The sequence below is a fragment of the Nuphar pumila genome, chromosome 5 (assembly GCF_984573655.1).
Source record: "Nuphar pumila chromosome 5, dmNupPumi1.hap1.1, whole genome shotgun sequence".
Taxonomy (NCBI): Eukaryota; Viridiplantae; Streptophyta; class Magnoliopsida; order Nymphaeales; family Nymphaeaceae; genus Nuphar; species Nuphar pumila.
The window spans coordinates 20,105,706-20,126,231 of NC_143253.1; the positions used below are offsets into that span (position 1 = coordinate 20,105,706).

A 20,526-nucleotide genomic window follows, 5' to 3' on the forward strand; every position below is an offset into this window, starting at 1 on the left:
TCAAACTATAACCTGAGTCTCATTTTTTTTCATGAAAAAAAAAAACAAGATTGGATGATTTGGGTAAGTTGCAGCAAAAATCAAGATTTTTATGGAATGAGTCATAGCAGCATGAAACATTTCAATGTTGGCCGGGATCACCCTCATCTGCAATCTGCATACTAGCCAATACTTTATGTTTTGATATATTTACTAAAATACTTAAATATCCACGATACAAACAATCATTTTTTAATTATATATATTTCACTAAATTTTTTAAATATAAGCCGGACAACACCTTTTTTCTAAAAATTTGCTCAAAAACTTTCAGGCTCCGTTTGAGAGTCGGAGATGAGATGGAAAACGGGAAGAGAGGTAGAAATGGGAGATTGAGAGTGGATTTGTCAACTCCCCAACTTCCTTCGTTTGTCTGGACAGTTTAAGATGTTGAAAATTGGGAGATGGGAATCCATCTCCACAGACGTCTCACAAATATGGAATCCCACGTAGCAGGAGGTTTAAAGATTTCTCATCTATGCATCTCAGGCTCCCAAACAGAGCCCAAACTTCTTGTGAAAATTTTCCTGGTTGAGAAAATCCTGATGCCAAGAATTGAGACATTAGTCCACAGCCAACACACCATCAATTTTGTGAGATGCTCTGAATTCCAGCCACCTCTGTGCAGGCATTCCTCATCAACATGATCTTACACACGAATCAAGCTTCAGAGTTAACTCGCATCACTACTCAAGAAAAATGTATTGTCTCGAAAGAGTTTTACCCAACATGATCTTAGTGCAAAGAGCCATATTCTTCTTAATCCACAAGAACAAAAAGCAGAAGGAAACAAGAAGGCCGTTGAAAAAATTTATTTATATGAAGCATGCCCTGCAAAATAGTAAAAAAAATCAATGAAAATAAAAACTGAAGGAATTCAATGAGCCATCTCCCTCCTACCAAACAACCGAGTTACTAAAATTCCCAAGACATTCACTCACCAAAAGCAGTCTTCCTAGCTCATCCTCTGGGCAGCTTCTTTTGCCAAAAGCTTTTCCTTGGCTTTGGTCTTCGCCTGGGACTTGGAGCCCATGATGCCACCACCCCATTTCTTCCGGTGCTCATCATACTTGTCGTTGAAGTTAGCCTGCAACAAAACCATTCAGGTTGCATTGACAAAGCAGCTGAACATTTTGTCCACCAATAGATCATAAGAAATTTCACATCACCAAAGTCATAATTTTCATGTTACCTTGACTGCTTCTATAATCTTGCTGAACTCCAGCTTATCCTCATTCTTTACTGAAGTGAGGCACAAAGCAGTAGCTGTTTTCTTGTGAACAATCTAAGAAACGTGAAAGGAAAAGAATCGGCCTTAGCATGCCGTAATTGAAGCATCAAGCATGTCAGTGGAACGAAGTAAAGGATAAGTGATTACCGCTCCTAGACGTGCTTTGCCTTTCACAATGGCATATGGAATTTCCATTTTTCGGCACAAAGCAGGCAGCCAAACAACAAGCTCAATGGGGTCCACATCATGAGCTATAACCACCAATTGGGCCTTGTTCTGCACATAAACAAAACAATGAAGAACAAGCAATTAGAGTACAACATACAGAATAGAGGCAATCATCAAATATATGGAAGGTTGTTGGCTTGCCTGCTCAATTAGGTAAGTAACATGATTAATGCCATACTTCACAACAATAGGTTTCTTCACCTCCACAGGTTTCCCTTCAGCCTCTGCTTGGGCCCTTTTCAAAAGCCTTTCCTTCTTAGCTGCTTTGTCCTCAGGGCGATATTTGAGCAACATTTTGAAAAGGTTTGTTGCTTAATAAAGCATAAAAACGGGATTTGAAACTGATTAGAAAAAAGAGCAAACTGCACCTTTTCCTCAATATTCTAAGCAAAAGGAAGAACCAAATGTGAAAACTGAATAAAAATTAGTCAATGATGCTTCAGATTAAACCAATGGACCAAAAACTTAGAGTAAACAATAAACAACCAACAAAAACAGAAGAGCCCAAAGAGTAACATCTCATGCCCCTGAAACAGGATAAGGTCCTGTGGCAATCTCATAGGGCCAATCATAGAACAAGCCAAAGGGTATTTGTCCTGCTGGGATCAGGGCCCTAGGACAGAAATCAGGACCTGATCCCATTGCACATGACTTTGGAGCATACAATCTGAGGCGTCTATAATTTAGGAAAAGAAAAGACACAGTAGTGATATACAAAACACAGTTGATTGAGCATAATCTGTATCAGGTTAATGTTTCATATTACTGCTAAAAGAGAAGGATAAGTGGAACATATAATCTTCAGCCAACAGCCAGAAGAATGGGATAAAGACTTTTTAAGTTTGAATACTAAAGAAATCCCTTTATTGGAAGATGCAAGACAGTTCAAACCATAAACAAACTGCAACTACACATATATGAGGTCCAGTAAATGCATCGATGCATGAGGAGCTAACACATAATATGAATGAGAGAAAAAGAGAGCTCACCAACATTTTTGTCAAGTGTCTTTGTGAACTGATTCAATGCAGGAGGAACCTTCAAACGCTGCTTTAGAATCCTGCGCTGCCTTTGAATTCTCACTACTTTTGGCCACTTAACGAACCTGTGCAAGTCTTTTTTTGGTGGCAATGCACCGCCTATTCCAAACTGTTTTGGACGCTTTTCAAATAATGGATTCACAACTTTTTCCTACAGAAAAAAAGAAAAGAAAAGAATGCTTCAAGGATCATCAAGGTAATCTTTAAAAGGAAACACTGTAGACAACCTAAAGTGTAGACAACCTAAAGGCATATGATTGAATGTGAAGCCTCTATGCAGATAGCACCTCTCATCACCACCCCCCAAAAAACAAAAACAAAACAACATTTTTTATTAAAGATACTACACAAGGATTGTGCTTACTGGCTTCTTCTTGGATGGCACTGGTGCCTTTCCACCTCTCTTGGGGGCCTGAATAAGACAAGTTCAGAAAGTCAAGCATAAGAATCAATGACTACTTGGCATAATAAAAAGAAACTAAAACTTTTTAACTTAAACCCCAGTTGCTTCCAGGACATGCTTTCCAAATCAATTCAATTTTAAAATAAAGCCTTCTAGCAATTGCTTTTATAGGATAGCTTGATGTGTAACCATTCTATCTCTATTAAGTCATACTGCAACATTCAGCAGCTATGTTACAGGGACTCGCCCAACTGGGTGCCGCACCGGCGTCGACGCGACACAATGCGGGTGCGGCACCCGGTGCGGTCAACTTGATCCTGGGTGTGTTGACTGCACCCAGGGTCATTTATGTCCAACTTTTAGACTTTATACATGTCACAGGGACTCTTCAACTGGGTGCCGCACCCGCACCTGATGCGGTCAACCTGACCCTGGGTGCAGTCAACACACCCAGGGTCGTTTATGTCCAACTTTTGGACTTTATATATATATATATATATATATATATATATATATATATATATATATATAATTTTTTATATTTTTGCCGCACCCCCGCCCCCGCACCCATGTGACATAGTTCAGCAGCATGTCCAAATTTTACAGAAAAGTAGGAAATTCCTCACAAAATTCACCTCATAGAATGTAGCCCGCTTCACATGACCACCTATTATGAAGGGGAGGAATCAACTAGGCGTTAGCACAGTGACTGTTGATAGTGCGTCAGGATGCTAGGGTGGTGGTATTGAGCCTCATAGAAGTGAACAACCATGGAAATATGAACAGTTATACTCAATACAACATAGCACCCATACACATGTAATCATCAGTCATCACTTACATGTACTATGAATAAACCATGGCCACCATTTATCTGCTTTTCAGAGGATCCTTCTAATTAGATTAGGAAGGCTTGAACTAATGCTATTTTGATATGGAAGGTTTTGATGTCACCATAATGAATGACCGACGTATCCTATAAACCTTAGTAGGGTATACCAAACATAAGTGGTAATGAGAATCCACTAATTTATGAAAATGGAGATATGTGAAACCAAATAGATTGCTAGCCTTGTTATATGGCATTATGATAAAAAGAAAGTATTGTGAAGGTGGTTAGAAATATATATCAAATAAAAGAATCCGTTGGTTAACTAATATTTAACCATGATTTTTTTTTTCTCAATGCACAATGGGAACAAGCAGGTTTGGTTGCACGCCTCAAGGAGGGTGTAATGCCCCATTCAATCAAACTGAGAGATAAACAATGTTCAGTTATCATTTGTTTCACATCAACAGATCAAAAGGAACAACCCGAATCAGACAGCAAGAAAAGGCCGACTACATTTTTAAAAGGCCTAACACACTTAGCCTTTGGTCAGTATAATGACTAACCAAACAGTGAAATTTTGAGATTTCTACAAATAGGGGTTGTAAAATTGACCATTTAGGGTTCTTTTGAATCACAGACACGCGTGGACAGGACACGCCGGGACGTCCACACATATCTGTGAACAGGACAAGACACACTGTCCTGCCCTGTCCACTGTTGGGTTTTTGTGACCGTCAATGTGCACAGTGAGGGAGAGCAATAGAGATAGAAAAGCAGAGAGAGGAGAACGACAATACGGGAAATGGCCTGCATCAAGGGGGATCTCCAATTTCTGGATATATGTTTTCCTGTGCACAGGTGCTGGGCATATTAACCCTCCCTTGGTGTAGCCGATACCAACCCAACCTTAATTGTCTCCTTGGATTCCCAAACGTGTTGGGTATCCTATGAGTTGTGGGCCCACCACTTTGTTTGCGGCTCTTGGATTCCCAACAGTGTTTGGTATCCTATGAATTATGAGCCCACCATTTTGTGAACCCTTGGATTCCATTTGTGAGACCTTATGGCCCCATAATAGATCTGATACCAGAATCCACCATCTCACACTTGGCCATATGGGGTGAACAAACATATTATATACTTTAAGATAAAACATGCACCGACTAAATTTGCACAATTCCTTAGGTTATATCAATATCTAAATATGATGTTTTTCTCACGTGTTATGAGTTATTTTTTCAATCATATAGGTTTTTCATTATTCATTTTTCGAGTATGAGGTTTTAACACGTGCTATGGGTTATTTCTCACAAAGCTATGTGCACTTTCCTCCATTTTCAAGGATGGTGTTTTTCACACAAATTATGGGTTATTTCCCACATAGTCATGTAGTCTTACCATCATTATATGAACCATGATTCTTTCCACATAATATATGGATTTAGTCATGACATCATCCTTTCATGCACTCATTTCACATAACTATATGGGTTTCTTATAATGTCAAAATATAATAATAACCCATGACGTGCACTACAATGAGCACAAAAATTATTTTCAGTATTAACCATCCAATGCATACTCAACTATGCAGTCTAGTTGTTCTAGAGCAAACCATGGTGAATACATCACAATATGGGTCTCACTTTCTTAATTAATCATGGGGTTTTTATGGCTCTTCCGTGACCAACAATATGCAACCACACGAAGCATTTCATGATCAATATAGATACAAGCTAAAAATTCAAACTAGATTACAAGATCCAAACATGTCTGAATAAAGTGTAATGAAGTAAGCGAAATTACAAATAACAAAGTGTAGAATACTTACAAGTCCAATAATGGACATATACAAAGACAGCTATGTAACACGAACTCTTCTAACATGGCACTGGACCGGTGTCGCACCCGCACCCCACCCGCGTCGCACCCGCACCCAGGCGGGTGCGACACTTGGACACAACTTCGTTTGTGTTAGGAACTCAACCACATGAGGTACATTTCTATCCAAAAGTAGATTCAATTAACCCAAATCAAGTCCATTTATCTCTCTCTCTCTCTCTCTCTCTCTCTCTCTCTCTCTCTCTATATATATATATATATATATATATATATATATATATATATATATATATATATATATATGCATAAATGCATACACATAGTGTTAACTTAAAACTGTTAAAAATTATCTATATATATACCCTCTTCGCATCCTCGCACCCAAATTTTTTTTAAAGTACTGCGTCGACACATCTGCATCCTCACCTGCACCTATGTGACATAGAAAGAGAGTAAACAAGCACTTTAAGTGCACACACAAATCCACAAAGGGATAATGCCAAAAGGCAAACAAAAAGTAAATATTATTGAGAATATGAGAAAGGAATTAGTACAAATGAAGGGGGAACACCCCTATTTATATACAAGAAAAGAGAGATGAGACCCTTGGAAACTCCCCACTCTTAGAGTCGTTGGAGAGCTCTCAACGGTCATATTTATGACAGTTGAGACCCCAATGACTCCAAGAGTGGGCCCCCCAAGTCTCAAAAAGAAGGAAAATAAAAAAGATAAAATAAGAAAAGGAAAAAAAGTTATATATATATATATATATATTTAATGCTCTCCCTCAAACTTTACATGGAAAGAACCGAAAATTTGCTAAAGAGAAAGAGAAAACAAAGAGTAGGAAGAGTTTTGGTGAAGTCGGTCAACTGGTACTCTGAGGTGACATATGGCAGTGTAATAGTGCCTCTTAAATATTCATCACGAACATAATGGCAATCCATCTCAATATGCTTGGTGCGCTTATAGAACGTATGATTGCTTGCAATATAAATTGCACTTTTATTGTCACAGCACATCTTCGATGGTATTGAGACTATGATACTCATATCACTGAGAAGACTTTTAAGCCACACAATCTCCATTGTCGTTATAGTTATTGCTCGATATTCAGCTTCAGTTGATGATAGAGATATTTTTTGTTGTTTCTTGCACCTCCAAGAAATCAACAAATCTCCTAAAAATATACAAAAACCAGTAGTTGAGATTCTATCATTTGGATTACTTACCAAATCAGCATCATTATAAACAGTTAAATCAAAAGATGATGAATATAATAAGGAAACCCCTTTTCAAATCGTGTTTTTAATATATCGCACAATCCTCATTAATGTTGTCATGTGCACTGTGGTAGGTGTAAGAAGAGAGCCCATGATCTCTGCACAGATCAATCGCAGGGAGAGAGAGAGAGAGAAAGAGAGAGAGAGAGAGAGAGATTCCAGAGAAAGTGTGTCAGGCCTGTGGCTGCGCCTCTCATTGTATTAATAATTTGAGAACAAAAACACTAGGGTACAAAAGTACCCCTCAATAACATGCTAATTTACATTATACATTGATTGGATCTGGACCCGATCCAATATATAAAGTGGGTCGGGTCCAGCAAATACAAAATGGCAACTTCTTTTCAGCCTCCCTCAAGTTGTGTATGTTCCTGAGTCATGCACAACTTGCCCTTTAGAAACCAAAATTTGTCCTTTGTCAACCCTTTAGTAAGAATGTCAGCAACTTGTTCTTCAGTCGGCACATACATGGGCTCAATTTCTTTATCTTCAACGTTTTTCCTAATAAAGTGTTGATCTATTTAAATATGCTTTGCTCGACTATGGTGAATGGGATTGAAGGACATGTTGATGGCACTTTGATTATCACACAGTAGCAGTGACTGAGTAACCGGTTCTCCCATTTCAGTCAGGAGATGTCTTATCCATGTAGCCTCAGCCGCAGCCATCGATCTGTATTCAGCCTCAATACTTGACCTAGCAACTGCCTTTTGCTTTCTACTGCTCCAGGATACCAGGTTTGGTCCAATGAAACTGCAATAACCAGATACTGATTGTCGTTCATCTGGATCACCTGCCCAATCAGCATCAGCATAAATGACGATCTCATGGCTCCCGCCTGGATCTAACTCTCTTTTCTTGTATACCAGTCCATCACCAACTGTACCCTTCAGGTAACGAAGTATGCGTTTGACTGCCTCCATATGTGACATACGAGGTTCATGCATAAACTGAGATACCTGATTAACCGAGTATACTATATCAGGCCTAGTAAAAGTTAGGTATTGCAACATACCAACTAAGCTGCGATACTTAGTGGGATCTCCATATATATCTCCTTCCTTTGAACTCAGTTTCTGATGGATGACACTTGGAGTTGTTAACGACTTACAATCTGTCATATCTGCTTTGATGAGAATGTCCAACGTGTATTTGTGTTGAGTAAGGGTGAGTGAATCACCTCTTTTATCAACTTCTAACCCAAGAAAATATCGCAGCTCTCCCAAATCTTTCATCTTGAACCTCTGATTTAACAACTTCTTCACCCGCTCAATGTGACTTCTACAGTTCCCTGTGATGATAATGTCATCTACATATATCAATAGAAGAGTAGTGACACCTTGTTCATTGTGAATAAATAATGAGTGACCTAGAAGGGACCAAGAGAAGTCATGCTTTTGTATCTCTAGAGAAAAGTTGTCGAACCAGGAACGAGAAGCTTGTTTCAAACCATAGAGTGCCCTCTTTAACTTACATACATATTTTTTTGTATCTTGTACACCCATTTTGACCCAACAACATTTCTGTTTAGGGGTCTAGGTACAATTTTCCATATCCCACATTCATGTAAGGCTTCCATTTCTTCATTCATTGCTTCTACCCATCTTCTAGAACTTGCAGCTTGATAGAACATGAGGGGCTCATCCTCTTTACTTATGGATGTCAAGAACAACTGAAAATCCAATGAAATTTTTTTATAACTTACCCATCTATCAAGCGGATGTCGGATCCGTGAGGATCGTCTGATATCCATCACCTGTGAAGCGGGATCAGATGGTTTTGTACTTGTACAAGAAATGGATGAGGGCCCTTTCTCTCGCCGGGTGTACACAACACCCTTGTACCTTCTTGGCTCCAAGTCATGTATAACAGTCTCTTCCGTTTGAGTTTCATTGGTTGATGTCTCATATGTCTCCTTCTGACTGCAATTTGTTGGACAATCTATTTTACCATTGGAAAAGAGTTCTGAACATAACCATGGGTAGTATACCTCAACGCTGGGACTTGAGTTATCAGCATAAAGAGTTGATCTAGCATTCTGATCATCAAAATTCATTTCATCGGAAACTACATTCCTTGATATTTTGACACGCTTACTCAAGGGATCATAACAGTTGTACCCTTTGTAGTCTTCTGCATATCCTATAAACCTGCATTTTAAGGCTTTATCTTGGAACTTGTTCCTTAGTGAGTTGTCAATGTGAACATAGCAAACAGATCCAAACACACGTAATTCATGATAATCAGGTTGTGTGCCGAATAAAGAAAAATATGGTGACTTATTCTCTAAGATACTCATGGACAGCCGATTTATCACATGAACTGTAGAATGAAAAGCCTCAATCCATAATGATACATGGAGATTGCTCCCGTGCATCATGCACATTGCAGTCTCAACAATATGTCGATGCTTCCTCTCAACAATCCCATTTTGTTGAGGTGTATGTGGGCAAGACACTCTTCTCTTTATCTCATTATGTTGAAGAAAACTAACAAAATCACTCGAGGAGAATTCACCTCCTCCATCACACTAGAAATTGAGAATGTTGGTAGAGAAATGATTTTGAACAAAGGAATGAAATCTCTGGAACAATCCAAAGACTTCTGATTTATGCTTCATAAAAAATATCCAGGTATAGCGCGAGTAACTATCAATGAAAATAAGATAGTATTTGTTGCCAGAAAGAGAAGTAATTGGGGCAGGACCCCAGACATCCGAACAAATGACCTCAAATGGCCTTGAAGCTCTTTTATTAATGGAAGTGAATGGTAAAATATGACTTTTACATAAATGACAACTAGAACACTTTGTATCAACGACCTCTGAACTCAGACTGGACTTAGGAATGAGATTATTCAAGACAAGTTTTTCAATAAAATGGCGACCACAATGGCCAAGACGACTATGTCAAAGTCTTGGCTTATTACATTCAGAAATAGTGAATATAAAATCAGAATAAAAAAATTGTCGTTGGTGAGGCTTCAAGGGTGAATGATCAGAATGAATGGAGGAAGGATCTTCTTGAAAGATGTACATGTTGCCCCATCGTTTTCCTTCAGCGAATGTCTTCCTCGTGCGAAGATCCTTGACATAAACAGAAGAGAGAATAAATTCAACTGAAGCATTAACATCATCAACGAGTTTTGAGACAGAAACAATGTTCTTTTGAATATTAGGTGCATGAATGACACTTGAAAGTTTAAGAGAGAACTTTGACATGGGTATAATGACATTTCCAGTATGTGAGATTGAGTGATGAGATCCATCTCCCGTGACTATGCTATTTTTACCAACATAAGTGTAAGAGACAAGAGTTTACATGCATCACCCGTGACATGAGTAGCTGCTCCAGAGTCAACATACCAAATGCCTTTGTCATTTTGTTTCATATTCAATCCTGCCAAGGCTGCCAACAACAAGTCTTTTACTTCTCCATCCTTCCGAGCCTCTGCTTGTGGAGCTTTTCCTTTGTTTTGAGGGTTAAACCAACAATTCGCTTTAATGTGCCCTTTCTTGTTGCATAGAAAACAGGTGAGGATGGGTCTCTGTCCTTGTATATTAGGTGTTGGAAGTATACCACGACCACCATAGGTATTTCTCCCTTGACCTCCTTTTCCTCGAAAAGAACTTCCTCGTCCTTGACCATAACTCATTCATGTAGCTAGAACATCTTGAGTTCTTGAATGTCCATGAGAATCTTCAAAAGATCCTTTCAGAGTCATTTCATATTGCAATAATTTCGCACGAAGGTCTTCAAACTTTGGAAGTTCTGGTAAACATAGCAAGGTTGTCGTCATAACATGATATCCTCAATCTGCTCAAGGTTTGTAAAACCTTATCTTTTTCACTGACAAGACACCTAACAATAGCCAGCTGGTCTGTGATGCCTTTCATTTTGTTTAGGTATTTCATAATAGACATGGAATCTTTCCTCAGCATTTGAAACTCTCGCTTAAGAAACATAATTCTTGCCTCAGAAATTTGTGAATATGTTTGAAGTAGCTTATCCCACAGCTCCTTGGCCGAACAATCATCAAGAATGGCAACAAGGACCTCCTGTGAGAGGGTTGAAGTGATGTATGCCACTAGTGATTGATCCCTCTTCATCCAGACAACATATTCTGGATTCTTGCGAAGCACAATAGACTGTTCTCCTTTATCGTCTACTTTTTCCTGTGAAATGAATTCTGGAGGCGGAGGAACCGATCCATCCAGATGACCAGAGAGGTCTTGACTCTTTATAAATGGGATGATCTGCCTTTTTCATGTTAAAAAATTTGAGTTATTCATTTTTTCAGACACTAGTTGACCGAGAAAGCTTGAGGACAAGCATGACTGCGCATGAATAAAATCCATTTGAGAGAAAACCTGAACTGGCACTTAGGTGTGAGAGACAGAATAGAGGGCTCGATTAATTAGCTCCACGTGTTTGGTAAAAAATACGTGACTGGACTCGGCTAACAGGACAGCAAAAAGAACCAGTTCACGTGTTGAATCAACTTCACGTGGTAGTGCACATTAGACAAAAAGACAAAAAAAAAATAGCACAGTCTAATGTATTAAATCAGCAAAGGAAGGATTCAGAACCTTCGAAACAACAGAGAACAATCTATTGATTCAGCAGAGAGAAGTGTATTGAATCAGCAGAAAATGGATTCAAAACCCACGATGAAACAGCAAAAAAGAAGTGTAATCAGTAGAGAGAAGTGTATTGAATCAGCAGAAAACAGATTTAAAACCCACGATGAAACAACAAAGAATCTGTCATTGTGACCCATGATGAAATAGAAAATACGAAACAGCAGTGTCTCAGCAAAGAATCTGTCACTGTGACCCACGATGAAACAGAAAAAAAAAAAAAACAGCAGAGAGTAACCCACGAAACAGCAAAGACCCCTAAACAGCAAAGAAGAGTCTCAGCAAAGAATCTGTCACCGTGAACGAGCTTCTCACACCCAGACTTGGTTAATCTGTCACTATGATCGACTTTCACGTTGATGGGAATAAAAAGAGGCAGTTCTTCATTCCCAGATTGTACGCTGCTCTGATACCATGTAAGAAGAGAGCCCTTGATCTCTGCACAGATCAATCGCAGGGAGAGAGAGAGAGAGAAAGAGAGAGAGAGATTCCAGAGAAAGTGCGTCAGGCCTGTGGCTGCGCCTCTCATTGTATTAATAATTTGAGAACAAAAACACTAGGGTACAAAAGTACCCCTTAATAACATGCTAATTTACATTATACATTGATTGGATCTGGACCCGATCCAATATATAAAGCGGGTCGGGTCCAACAAATACAAAATGGCGACTTCTTTTCAGTAGGGGCATGTTGAAACTGGCTAGCCGCATGAACAACATCACCAATATCAGGTCGGATGATGGAGAGATAAGAGATCCAATTAATTGACGATATGGAGTAAGACCTTCAAGAAGTACATTGTCTTCAAGTCTTAATTTAGCATTTACAACTTCTGGGCTCTCCACCTTCTTTTCATCTGAAACTCCAGACTTAGCACATATGTCAGTAGCTAATTTCATTTGAGAGAAAATATATCATCTAAGAGAGTAAGTCACTTTAATGCCTACAAAATATCTCAAGAAACCCAAGTCCGACATATCAAAAGTTTTCTTTAAGACTGATTTAATTTTAATAACTCATTTGTTATGTCTTATGATGATCATATCATCAATATCAACATACAGAAGAAGAATCACAATAGTAGTACTTGTTTTCTTGACAAAGATAGCAGCAGTATAACAAGAAATAAATCTTAAATTAATCAAAACATTATTAAATTTGTCATACCAAGCCTTAAGAGCTTGTTTAAGACCATACAAGGTATTTTTTAGTTTTAAAACTTTTCCATTTAAATTCACCCCTGAGGAGGTTCCATGTAAACTTCCTCACCAAGTTCTCCATTCAAAAAAACATTTTTAACATCTAATTGAAAAATAGGTCATTTTTTAATAGACGCAATGGCAACAAGAGCTTGAACACTTGTCATTCGTGCTACCGGGGCAAAAGTTTCTTCATAATCTATTTCATATTCTTGAGCATACCTTTTGACAACTAATCTTGCTTTATGTCTTTCTAGCAATCCACCACTTTTGATTTTTACTTTAAACACCCATTTGCATCCAATAGGTTTTATGCCTAGGGGAGGATTAACTATTTCACATGTGTAGGCTTTCTTAAAAGCATTAAGTTCAAATTTCATAGCTTATAGCTTTGTTCCAATGAGGGTTATTGTTTGGCATCATTATAATGAGATGGTTCATAATAAGAGTGAAGAGTTATTAAACATGCTCTAAAGTTTGGAGAAAATGAGTCATATGATACAAATCTACTTTGTGTACTAGAAATACGATTTGATTTTCTAGGTTGGGATTCTTCTAATGTTTTGGGAGAACTTATCAAGGGCACATTGATGATTACCTTCACCCCGTCTAATATGCACATGTGTATCATTTGATATATGTTCATTCAAATTCTTGTAATCAAGTGAATGCTCACTATTAGAGCCATTATCAAAAGATTCAAATACCTTAATAGAGTTAGACTCATCATTTCGTGGTAATAAATCAAATATAAATGAATAATCAATGTTTTCTCTTGGTTCTTTACCATAAAACCTATTTTCATTTTCAAGAAAAGTAATATCTTTTAAAATATAAAGTTTGACATTTATTGGATCAAAATATCGATATACTTTTTTATTTTCTCCATAGCCTAAGAAAACACACTCAGTGGCTTTTGGAGATACTTTATCATTTTTATGAGTAAAAACATAGCACCAAAAACCAAAGATTCTTAGTCTTTTAAAATCAGGAGTCATTTTTAAAAAGCTTTTCAAATGGAGAAACATTGTTTAATGAGGAAAAAAGAGTTCTATTAATTAAGTCGAAGTTAAAACTACTTCGACCGGAAACTTTTTTGGAACATCCTTGAAAATTAAAAGTCCTAGTGGTTTCTATTATATATCTATGATTTCTTGCTGCTAACTCATTTTGTTGCGGAGTTCTAAGACAAGACCTTTGATGACAAATCTATTTTGTTTTAAGTAATTTTGAAAATCATTAAAAATGTATTTTCTTCTCGAATCCGATCTAAGAATAGAAAAGTTGCTTAGGAATTGATTTTGAATCATTCTATGAAATTCTTTAAAAAAAGAGAACACATCGGATTTATGATTTAAAAAATAAATCTGTGTATCTAGTAAAATCATCAACAAAAATGACATAATATGAGTAACCTCCTTTATGATAGGTGAGGGACCCCATACATCTGAATATACTAATTCAAAAGGCCGTGTAAAAACAAAAGTTCTTTGAAGAAAGGGAATTGCTTTCATTTTTAATAAAATGCAATCTTTACAAGCTATGTCTTTTTCATTACATGCATTTCCCAAAAAAGGAAAAAAGAAACATCTTTGAAAAGCTAAGGTAGCCAAGTCTCTTATGCCAAATATCAATACTTTTGACATTTACAAAATTACAAAATGACTTGGGTGAAAGAGACAAAAAAACCATAAAATAAAGATTGCATCTCATATGGCCTTGACCAATCGGCTCCCCGAACTGGACATCTTGCACAATGCAATCCTTAGGTGAGAAAGAAACTTTGCAACCATGATCGAAAATTTGAGAAACTAAAAAAAATTAAATTCATTTTTGAAACCACCCTTATTTTTTGAACCAAATTTTTTTGAGAATGTGTTGAATCAAGTGTTCCAATACTTTCTATTTTTAAAGAGGTTCCATCAGCCGTAGAAACATAAGATGAGAAATTATTAGAATAAACTTTGCAAAGAACATTCTTATGAGATGTCATATGAAAGGAAGCACCCAAATCAAGAATCCACATACCTAGAGAAGATGAGTACGATTCAATGGCGACACCCAAAGTGGAGGATGATTTGAGAAGTTGTTGAAGTGCCTCTGATATTTTATTAAGCGTATCCTTAATATCTCTTCCAGTTTTGCTTGCTTCTTTTTCTTAGGTGTGATTTTACTAACGGAAGCAACTTTACCTTTAAGCTTAGGACATACTGGTCTAATGTTCCTGATTCATTACAATGATGACAAGTGGCACCTTTTCTATATCCACTATTATAGTTGGACCCATTACCATAGTTATTAGGTTTTACAAAGTGAGGTGGCTTATAGGTTTTTACATTGGAACCCGACCTAGTAACGGTTAAAACATCATCATTCTTATGGGTCATGCCAAGACGAGTTTCTTCTTGGCGTACCTCGGCAAGAGCATCTTCAATAGGCATAGCTTTGGTCCTATAAAGGAGAGAAGCCCTCCCTTATTCAAATTCCGGTCTTAGACTATGAAGAAATTGAAAAAAGTGTTCTTTCTCAATTTGCTCTCTTCTCATTTCAATATCTTCAAGAGCCACATATTTAGGCTCAAGAAAAGCTAATTCATCCCAAAAAGAGAACAAAATATTGAAGTAGTCGCGAACACACATGTCCCCTTCCTTAGTGAATCTAATTTTATCTTGACAAAAATATTGTCAAGCAAGATCCTTTTAGGTATACATACCCTTAAGAAAAAACCAAGTTTCATTGGCTCTTCTAAATTTCGCAATGTTGACAGATATTTTTATATCAACATTGTTCATAAACCATGCCACAATCCTCTACCTTTATTTGATGATCATTAATGGCTTTAAGACGATCATCCCAAATAAGCGATTTTTCAACACCTCCAACTTTGGTGAACTTAACTGATGGTTCAAGAGAGGTTCCCATCACAAAACCCCAAAGTTTCTTCCTTCTAAGATGATTTTTCATAGTTGATACCCACATCAAGTAGTTTGATCTATTAAGTTTGAAGGATAGCTTCACTCTTGATTCATGCTCCATGATGATAAGAAAAAGATTGAGACAAAGAAAGTGATAGCACCTTTGTCACGATCTTTAAACACCACAAGAAATGCTTCCAAGATCAAGAGAACCCAAATGACTCTGATACTATATAATGAAGTAAGCGGAATTACAAATAACAAAGTGTAGAACACTTACAAGTCCAATAATGGACAAATACAAAGAGAGTAAACAAGCACTTTAAGTGCACACACAAATCCACAAAGGGATAATGCCAAAAGACAAACAAAAAGTAAATATTATTGACAATATGAGAAACGAATTAGTATAAATGAAGAAGGAACACCCCTATTTATATACAAGAAAATAGAGAGGAGGCCCTTGGGAGCTCCCCACTCTTAGAGTCGTTGGGGAGCTCCCAACGACTCCACGAGTGGGGCCCCAAGGCTCAAAAAAGGAAGATAAAAAAGATAAAAATAAGAAAAGAAAAATTAAAAAAGAAGAAAAAAAGTTGTTTCTAATAAACTCTAAATACAAGTAAAAAGACCAAAATGCCCCTATCAAGCAATACAAAGGATATATATATAAAGCACTAGGAGGTATTCGACAAACCAAAACCATGAAACTTAATATTCAGAACTTGCTGAGTTAAATAGAAAATTGCAGGTGCTTTACTGCAATTTCAAGAAAGTTCAAGAGCTACTCTAAAAAACAGACACAACAACCCTGTCTATAGTATTTTCCATATAACGGGATTGTTTCTAGAATTTACCAAAAACAGAGCCCCTGTTTTGAAAAAATAGAAGGGCATAGGCAAAAATAATAGAGAAGAACAAGGGTAGACAGGTCACTAAACTTTAAGAGGGTTAAAAAAGAAATTCACAGGAAAGAGAAGGACATAATGATAATCAAGTTAATGGGTATAAAAAGAAGAGAATGAGGCTTCTCAATTTTTCTCAAACCCTACCCCCCTTTCTATTGTTTTTCTTTCTTTCTTCTTCCCTGTCACTGCCCCTCACCCGAGCGCCACCACCATCGTTGTCCTCGCCTTGCACAACCGCTTGATGAAGGGCCCCTCTCACTTCCAACTGCTCTCTGACAACAACACTGCTACGACCTCCCTTCGCCGCCTCACACCGACAACAAGGACTGTCAAACCCAGGCGTCCGACGAGCACAACCCCCTCATGGTTTTCACTCTCTTTCTACTAACACCTCACAATGTCAACAAAGGCAGCTGCACACGGTTGTCCGACGAGGGGATGGCTAAGTTTTCCCCCTTCACCCATTTTTTTTCTATCTCTCCCCTTCCTCTACAGTCGCCACACTCCGTCGAGATCAGTCAAATCCTCTCTTTAATCACTTTCTTCATACATCACCGCCAGCCATGATCGGCGATTTTTGGGTTTTTCGGCGAGAGGTCCTCGGGAACAAGGGTTTCTCGATAAAGGGTTCTCGATTTCTTGAGAAACCATAACGCCCCCTTCCTTTAAAAAAACTCCAGCAGCTCCACCGACTCTTTTCCATGGTAGCCTCTCCCTGACAGCCTTCAAACAGAGGGTTTCTCTCTACGGCTGCCTCTCTCCGACGGCCCCATCTCTCCACAAATCCCACCATGGATCAATGAGGGCAGGGCTTGTCGAATCCCTTCTACCGACCGTCCTTCCGGTTGCTGGAGGGCTCCTCCGATTCCTTCTTACAGCCTCCTCCACCCACCGTCGATGCAGGGACGATTGTAGTGGTATGTACATTGCATCCACCATCCGTTCCTCCAACAACTCTTCATAGGACCTGTAGATGCGGGCATCCTCCAGGAATCCATTTTTTAACACGACATTGGGAGCAAGACAGAGACAATCTCTCTCTTTGTTTTCGCTTTTCCTGTTTTGTGTTTTCCAGTGGTAGTCGCGTTTGGTGACTTCAGTTCGAGTGGAGGTTGTGCCCTCATGCACATCAAAAACAAGGCTATGATACCTCTGTTGGGTTTTTGTGACCGTCGATGTGTGCCTGAGGGAGAGAGACAAAGATAGAAAAGCAGAGAGAGAGAGAGAGAGAGAGGAACGAGAGAACACGAAATGGCCTACGTCAAGGGGGATCTCCAATTTCTGGATATATGTTTTCCTATGCACAGGTGCTGGGCATATAAACCCTCCCATGGTATAGCCAATCCCAACCCAACATTAACTATCCCCTTGGATTACCAAAAGTGTTGGGTTTCCTATGAGCTGTGCGCCCACCACATTGTTTGTGGCTCTTGAATTCCCAAGAGTGTTGGGTATCCTATGAGTTATGAGCCCACCAGTTTGTGGCCCCTTGGATTTCATTTGTGAGACCCTAAGGATCCAACATCCACACACCCTAAAAACAATGTTTTTTTGTTGTTGTCTGAGAGTGTCCGTCTGCCACTGTTCAGTGGTGTTGGGGGGGGGGGGGGGCATAACACAGCTGCGAACCCCAAATAAGCATCCGCCCTACACACCAAATCCCCATCCACGCGTCCTGCGTTTGTGTAGGCGCACAGACCTGCGTGGGGGCTGCGGTCTGTGCGTCCTGCGGACAAGCGAGGATGGGGATCCAAACGCCCCCTTAAAGTTGCCAATGCAACACTCAGGGCCATCAAATAACTTCACCCAGTGTCTACAAAATAGCGAGAAATTCGAGGTCAAAGGCGACATTTAAAAACAACAAATTCAGGTTGTCATCCTATTATTCAGTCAAATCCGTAATGTTCTAGAGAAAAACTTGAACCCTCATATTAACTATTCCCTACTGTGAAAATCGGATCAGAATAGCTCAGAACGAGATGAGAACACGAAACCCAGACTCAAAAAATCAACCATCACAAGAAACAAAATTTCTTAAACCCTAATCCTGTCACGAACCCAAGTTCATCACTGCTACAAGATAACAACCCAAAACCCTAAATCCTAAATCATCGCCAACAAAGAATTCACCAAACGAAGAAACTAAAACCACGATGCAATTTGGTTTCTGCAGATCCTGATAAGATGATTATAGAAGAAAAAATTCACCAAAAACTTGACAGGAAAGGGAAAGAGAAAAACAAATGAAGATCGCCTATTTTACAGGAAGAAACCCTAGCTCAAAACCCTAATCTAGATCAGAGCTGGGGTTTCTGAGGATACAGAGATGTGAAGAAGCGGAAGCTCACCATTTTTGGGGTTCGGAACGACTCCTCCTCACTCCTTCGTCGAACGCAGAGGGTTTCCCGCGTGACCCACGCGAGCTATTTATAGGGGAAACGAAGCCCTTTAGACTTGTGGGATGGACGGCTCAGATTTGAAAGATTGTATCTCTTGGTCTTGGAGGGAGGGTTTTGGACGGGTCCAACTCGGGGTTCATGTAGGGCTGTCAATTGGGTCGGGTTTGTATCGGGTATCTGACTCAACTCGAACCCGAAAGTTCGGGTATGGATATAAAAGCACCGACCTGAATAATATGCAGGTCGACCGAACCCAACCCAGGGGTCTGGCTTTTGGTTGTGATTCTTGCCGGATACCTGTTTTTCGGGTTTTTTTCTGGATATTCAACCCGACCCGAGTTTTTGTATATGCTTTTATTACTAAAAACTAAACTTATGAAAATATATGGATCCGGGTTTGAGATTTCATTTTCATGACCCAAAAAAATTCAAACCCGACAATTTGTTGTTTGAGCAGGTTCAGGTACACCCAGATCGGTTGGGTACGTGTCTCATTGACAGCCCTAGGTTTAGCCGTTTAGTGGGGGTCTGAGACTAACTAGGGTTTGGCCTGGAATGGATCAGATATGGGCAACGTTAGGCGGGTTCACACTCATGTGAGTCTAAAATGATGTGAATATGGATATGGATCAGCTGTGTACTAAGGGTACATCTAAATAAACAGTCAATTTTTATGAATAACTAAACAAGACTAGAATTGCTTTTAATTGGAAGAAGTGGGAATGAAAATAGCCAATAACTAGGGTTGGCAGTGGACCCGGAGGAAATGGAGCCCCGCCCCGCCTTGTCCTGTTTGAACCAGGGATGGAGGACATGAAACGGGGATGGAGGTTAAAATCAAAACCCGCTCAGAGATGGAGGCGGGGATGGACTTACGCTTTCCCCTGCTCGTCCCCGTCCCCATCCCGATCCCTGCCTTACCCCATCTCCAATCCTTCATTAGGGGTGGCAATGGACCGAAGGAAAACAGGTTCCCGCCTTGCCCCATTTGGACCGGGGATGGAGGACATGAAACAGAGATGGAGGCAGGGATGGAGCTTAAAATCAAAACCCGTGCGGGGATGGAGGGCAGGATTTTGAGACAAGGTGGGGGTGGAGACCCTGCCCCCGCAGCTGCTCGGGTCCACTGCCATCCCTACCAATATATATATATATATATATATATATATATATATATATATATATATATATATATATATATATATATATATATATATATATATATATAAAAGATTATCTTATGCTGTGTTGAAGTCACATTCTTGATCATGCTGATTACATTTTGGTTTGAAACTAGGAGTGGGGAATTCCATCCTCCAATCCTTTTGAACGAAATCGCAATAAACTTTAAAAATCAAAATCTGATTAATAAGAAATTTGGGAAATTTTGAAAGTAGGGCATCGAGATCCTCTTTGATTTCATTAACCTCTAAAATTCTCATTATGTTCATTTTGATACATAGAACCCTTATGCATAGGGGTGTCAATGGGTCGGGTTTGCCGGGACCAAGCCCTATAGGATTCGGGTATGGTGACAAATAAGAAGACTTGATTAAGACCCTGGTTCAGAC

At 39.0% G+C, this 20,526-nt stretch overlaps 1 protein-coding gene across 1 annotated transcript; it reads right to left on the bottom strand.

The window, feature by feature from the left end:
* Nucleotides 1–705: 705 nt before the first annotated feature.
* On the bottom strand, nt 706–18,951 carry LOC149837035 (large ribosomal subunit protein eL8y-like). Its single transcript, XM_090005774.1, has 8 exons — nt 18,905–18,951; nt 2,903–2,950; nt 2,488–2,689; nt 1,640–1,809; nt 1,418–1,546; nt 1,232–1,324; nt 981–1,126; nt 706–870 (listed from the first exon to the last, which is right to left on the bottom strand). Exons 1-7 carry the CDS (start codon nt 18,905–18,907, stop codon nt 995–997), a joined length of 777 nt encoding a protein of 258 aa, XP_089861900.1. The 5' UTR covers nt 18,908–18,951; the 3' UTR covers nt 706–870; nt 981–994.
* Nucleotides 18,952–20,526: the final 1,575 nt, after the last annotated feature.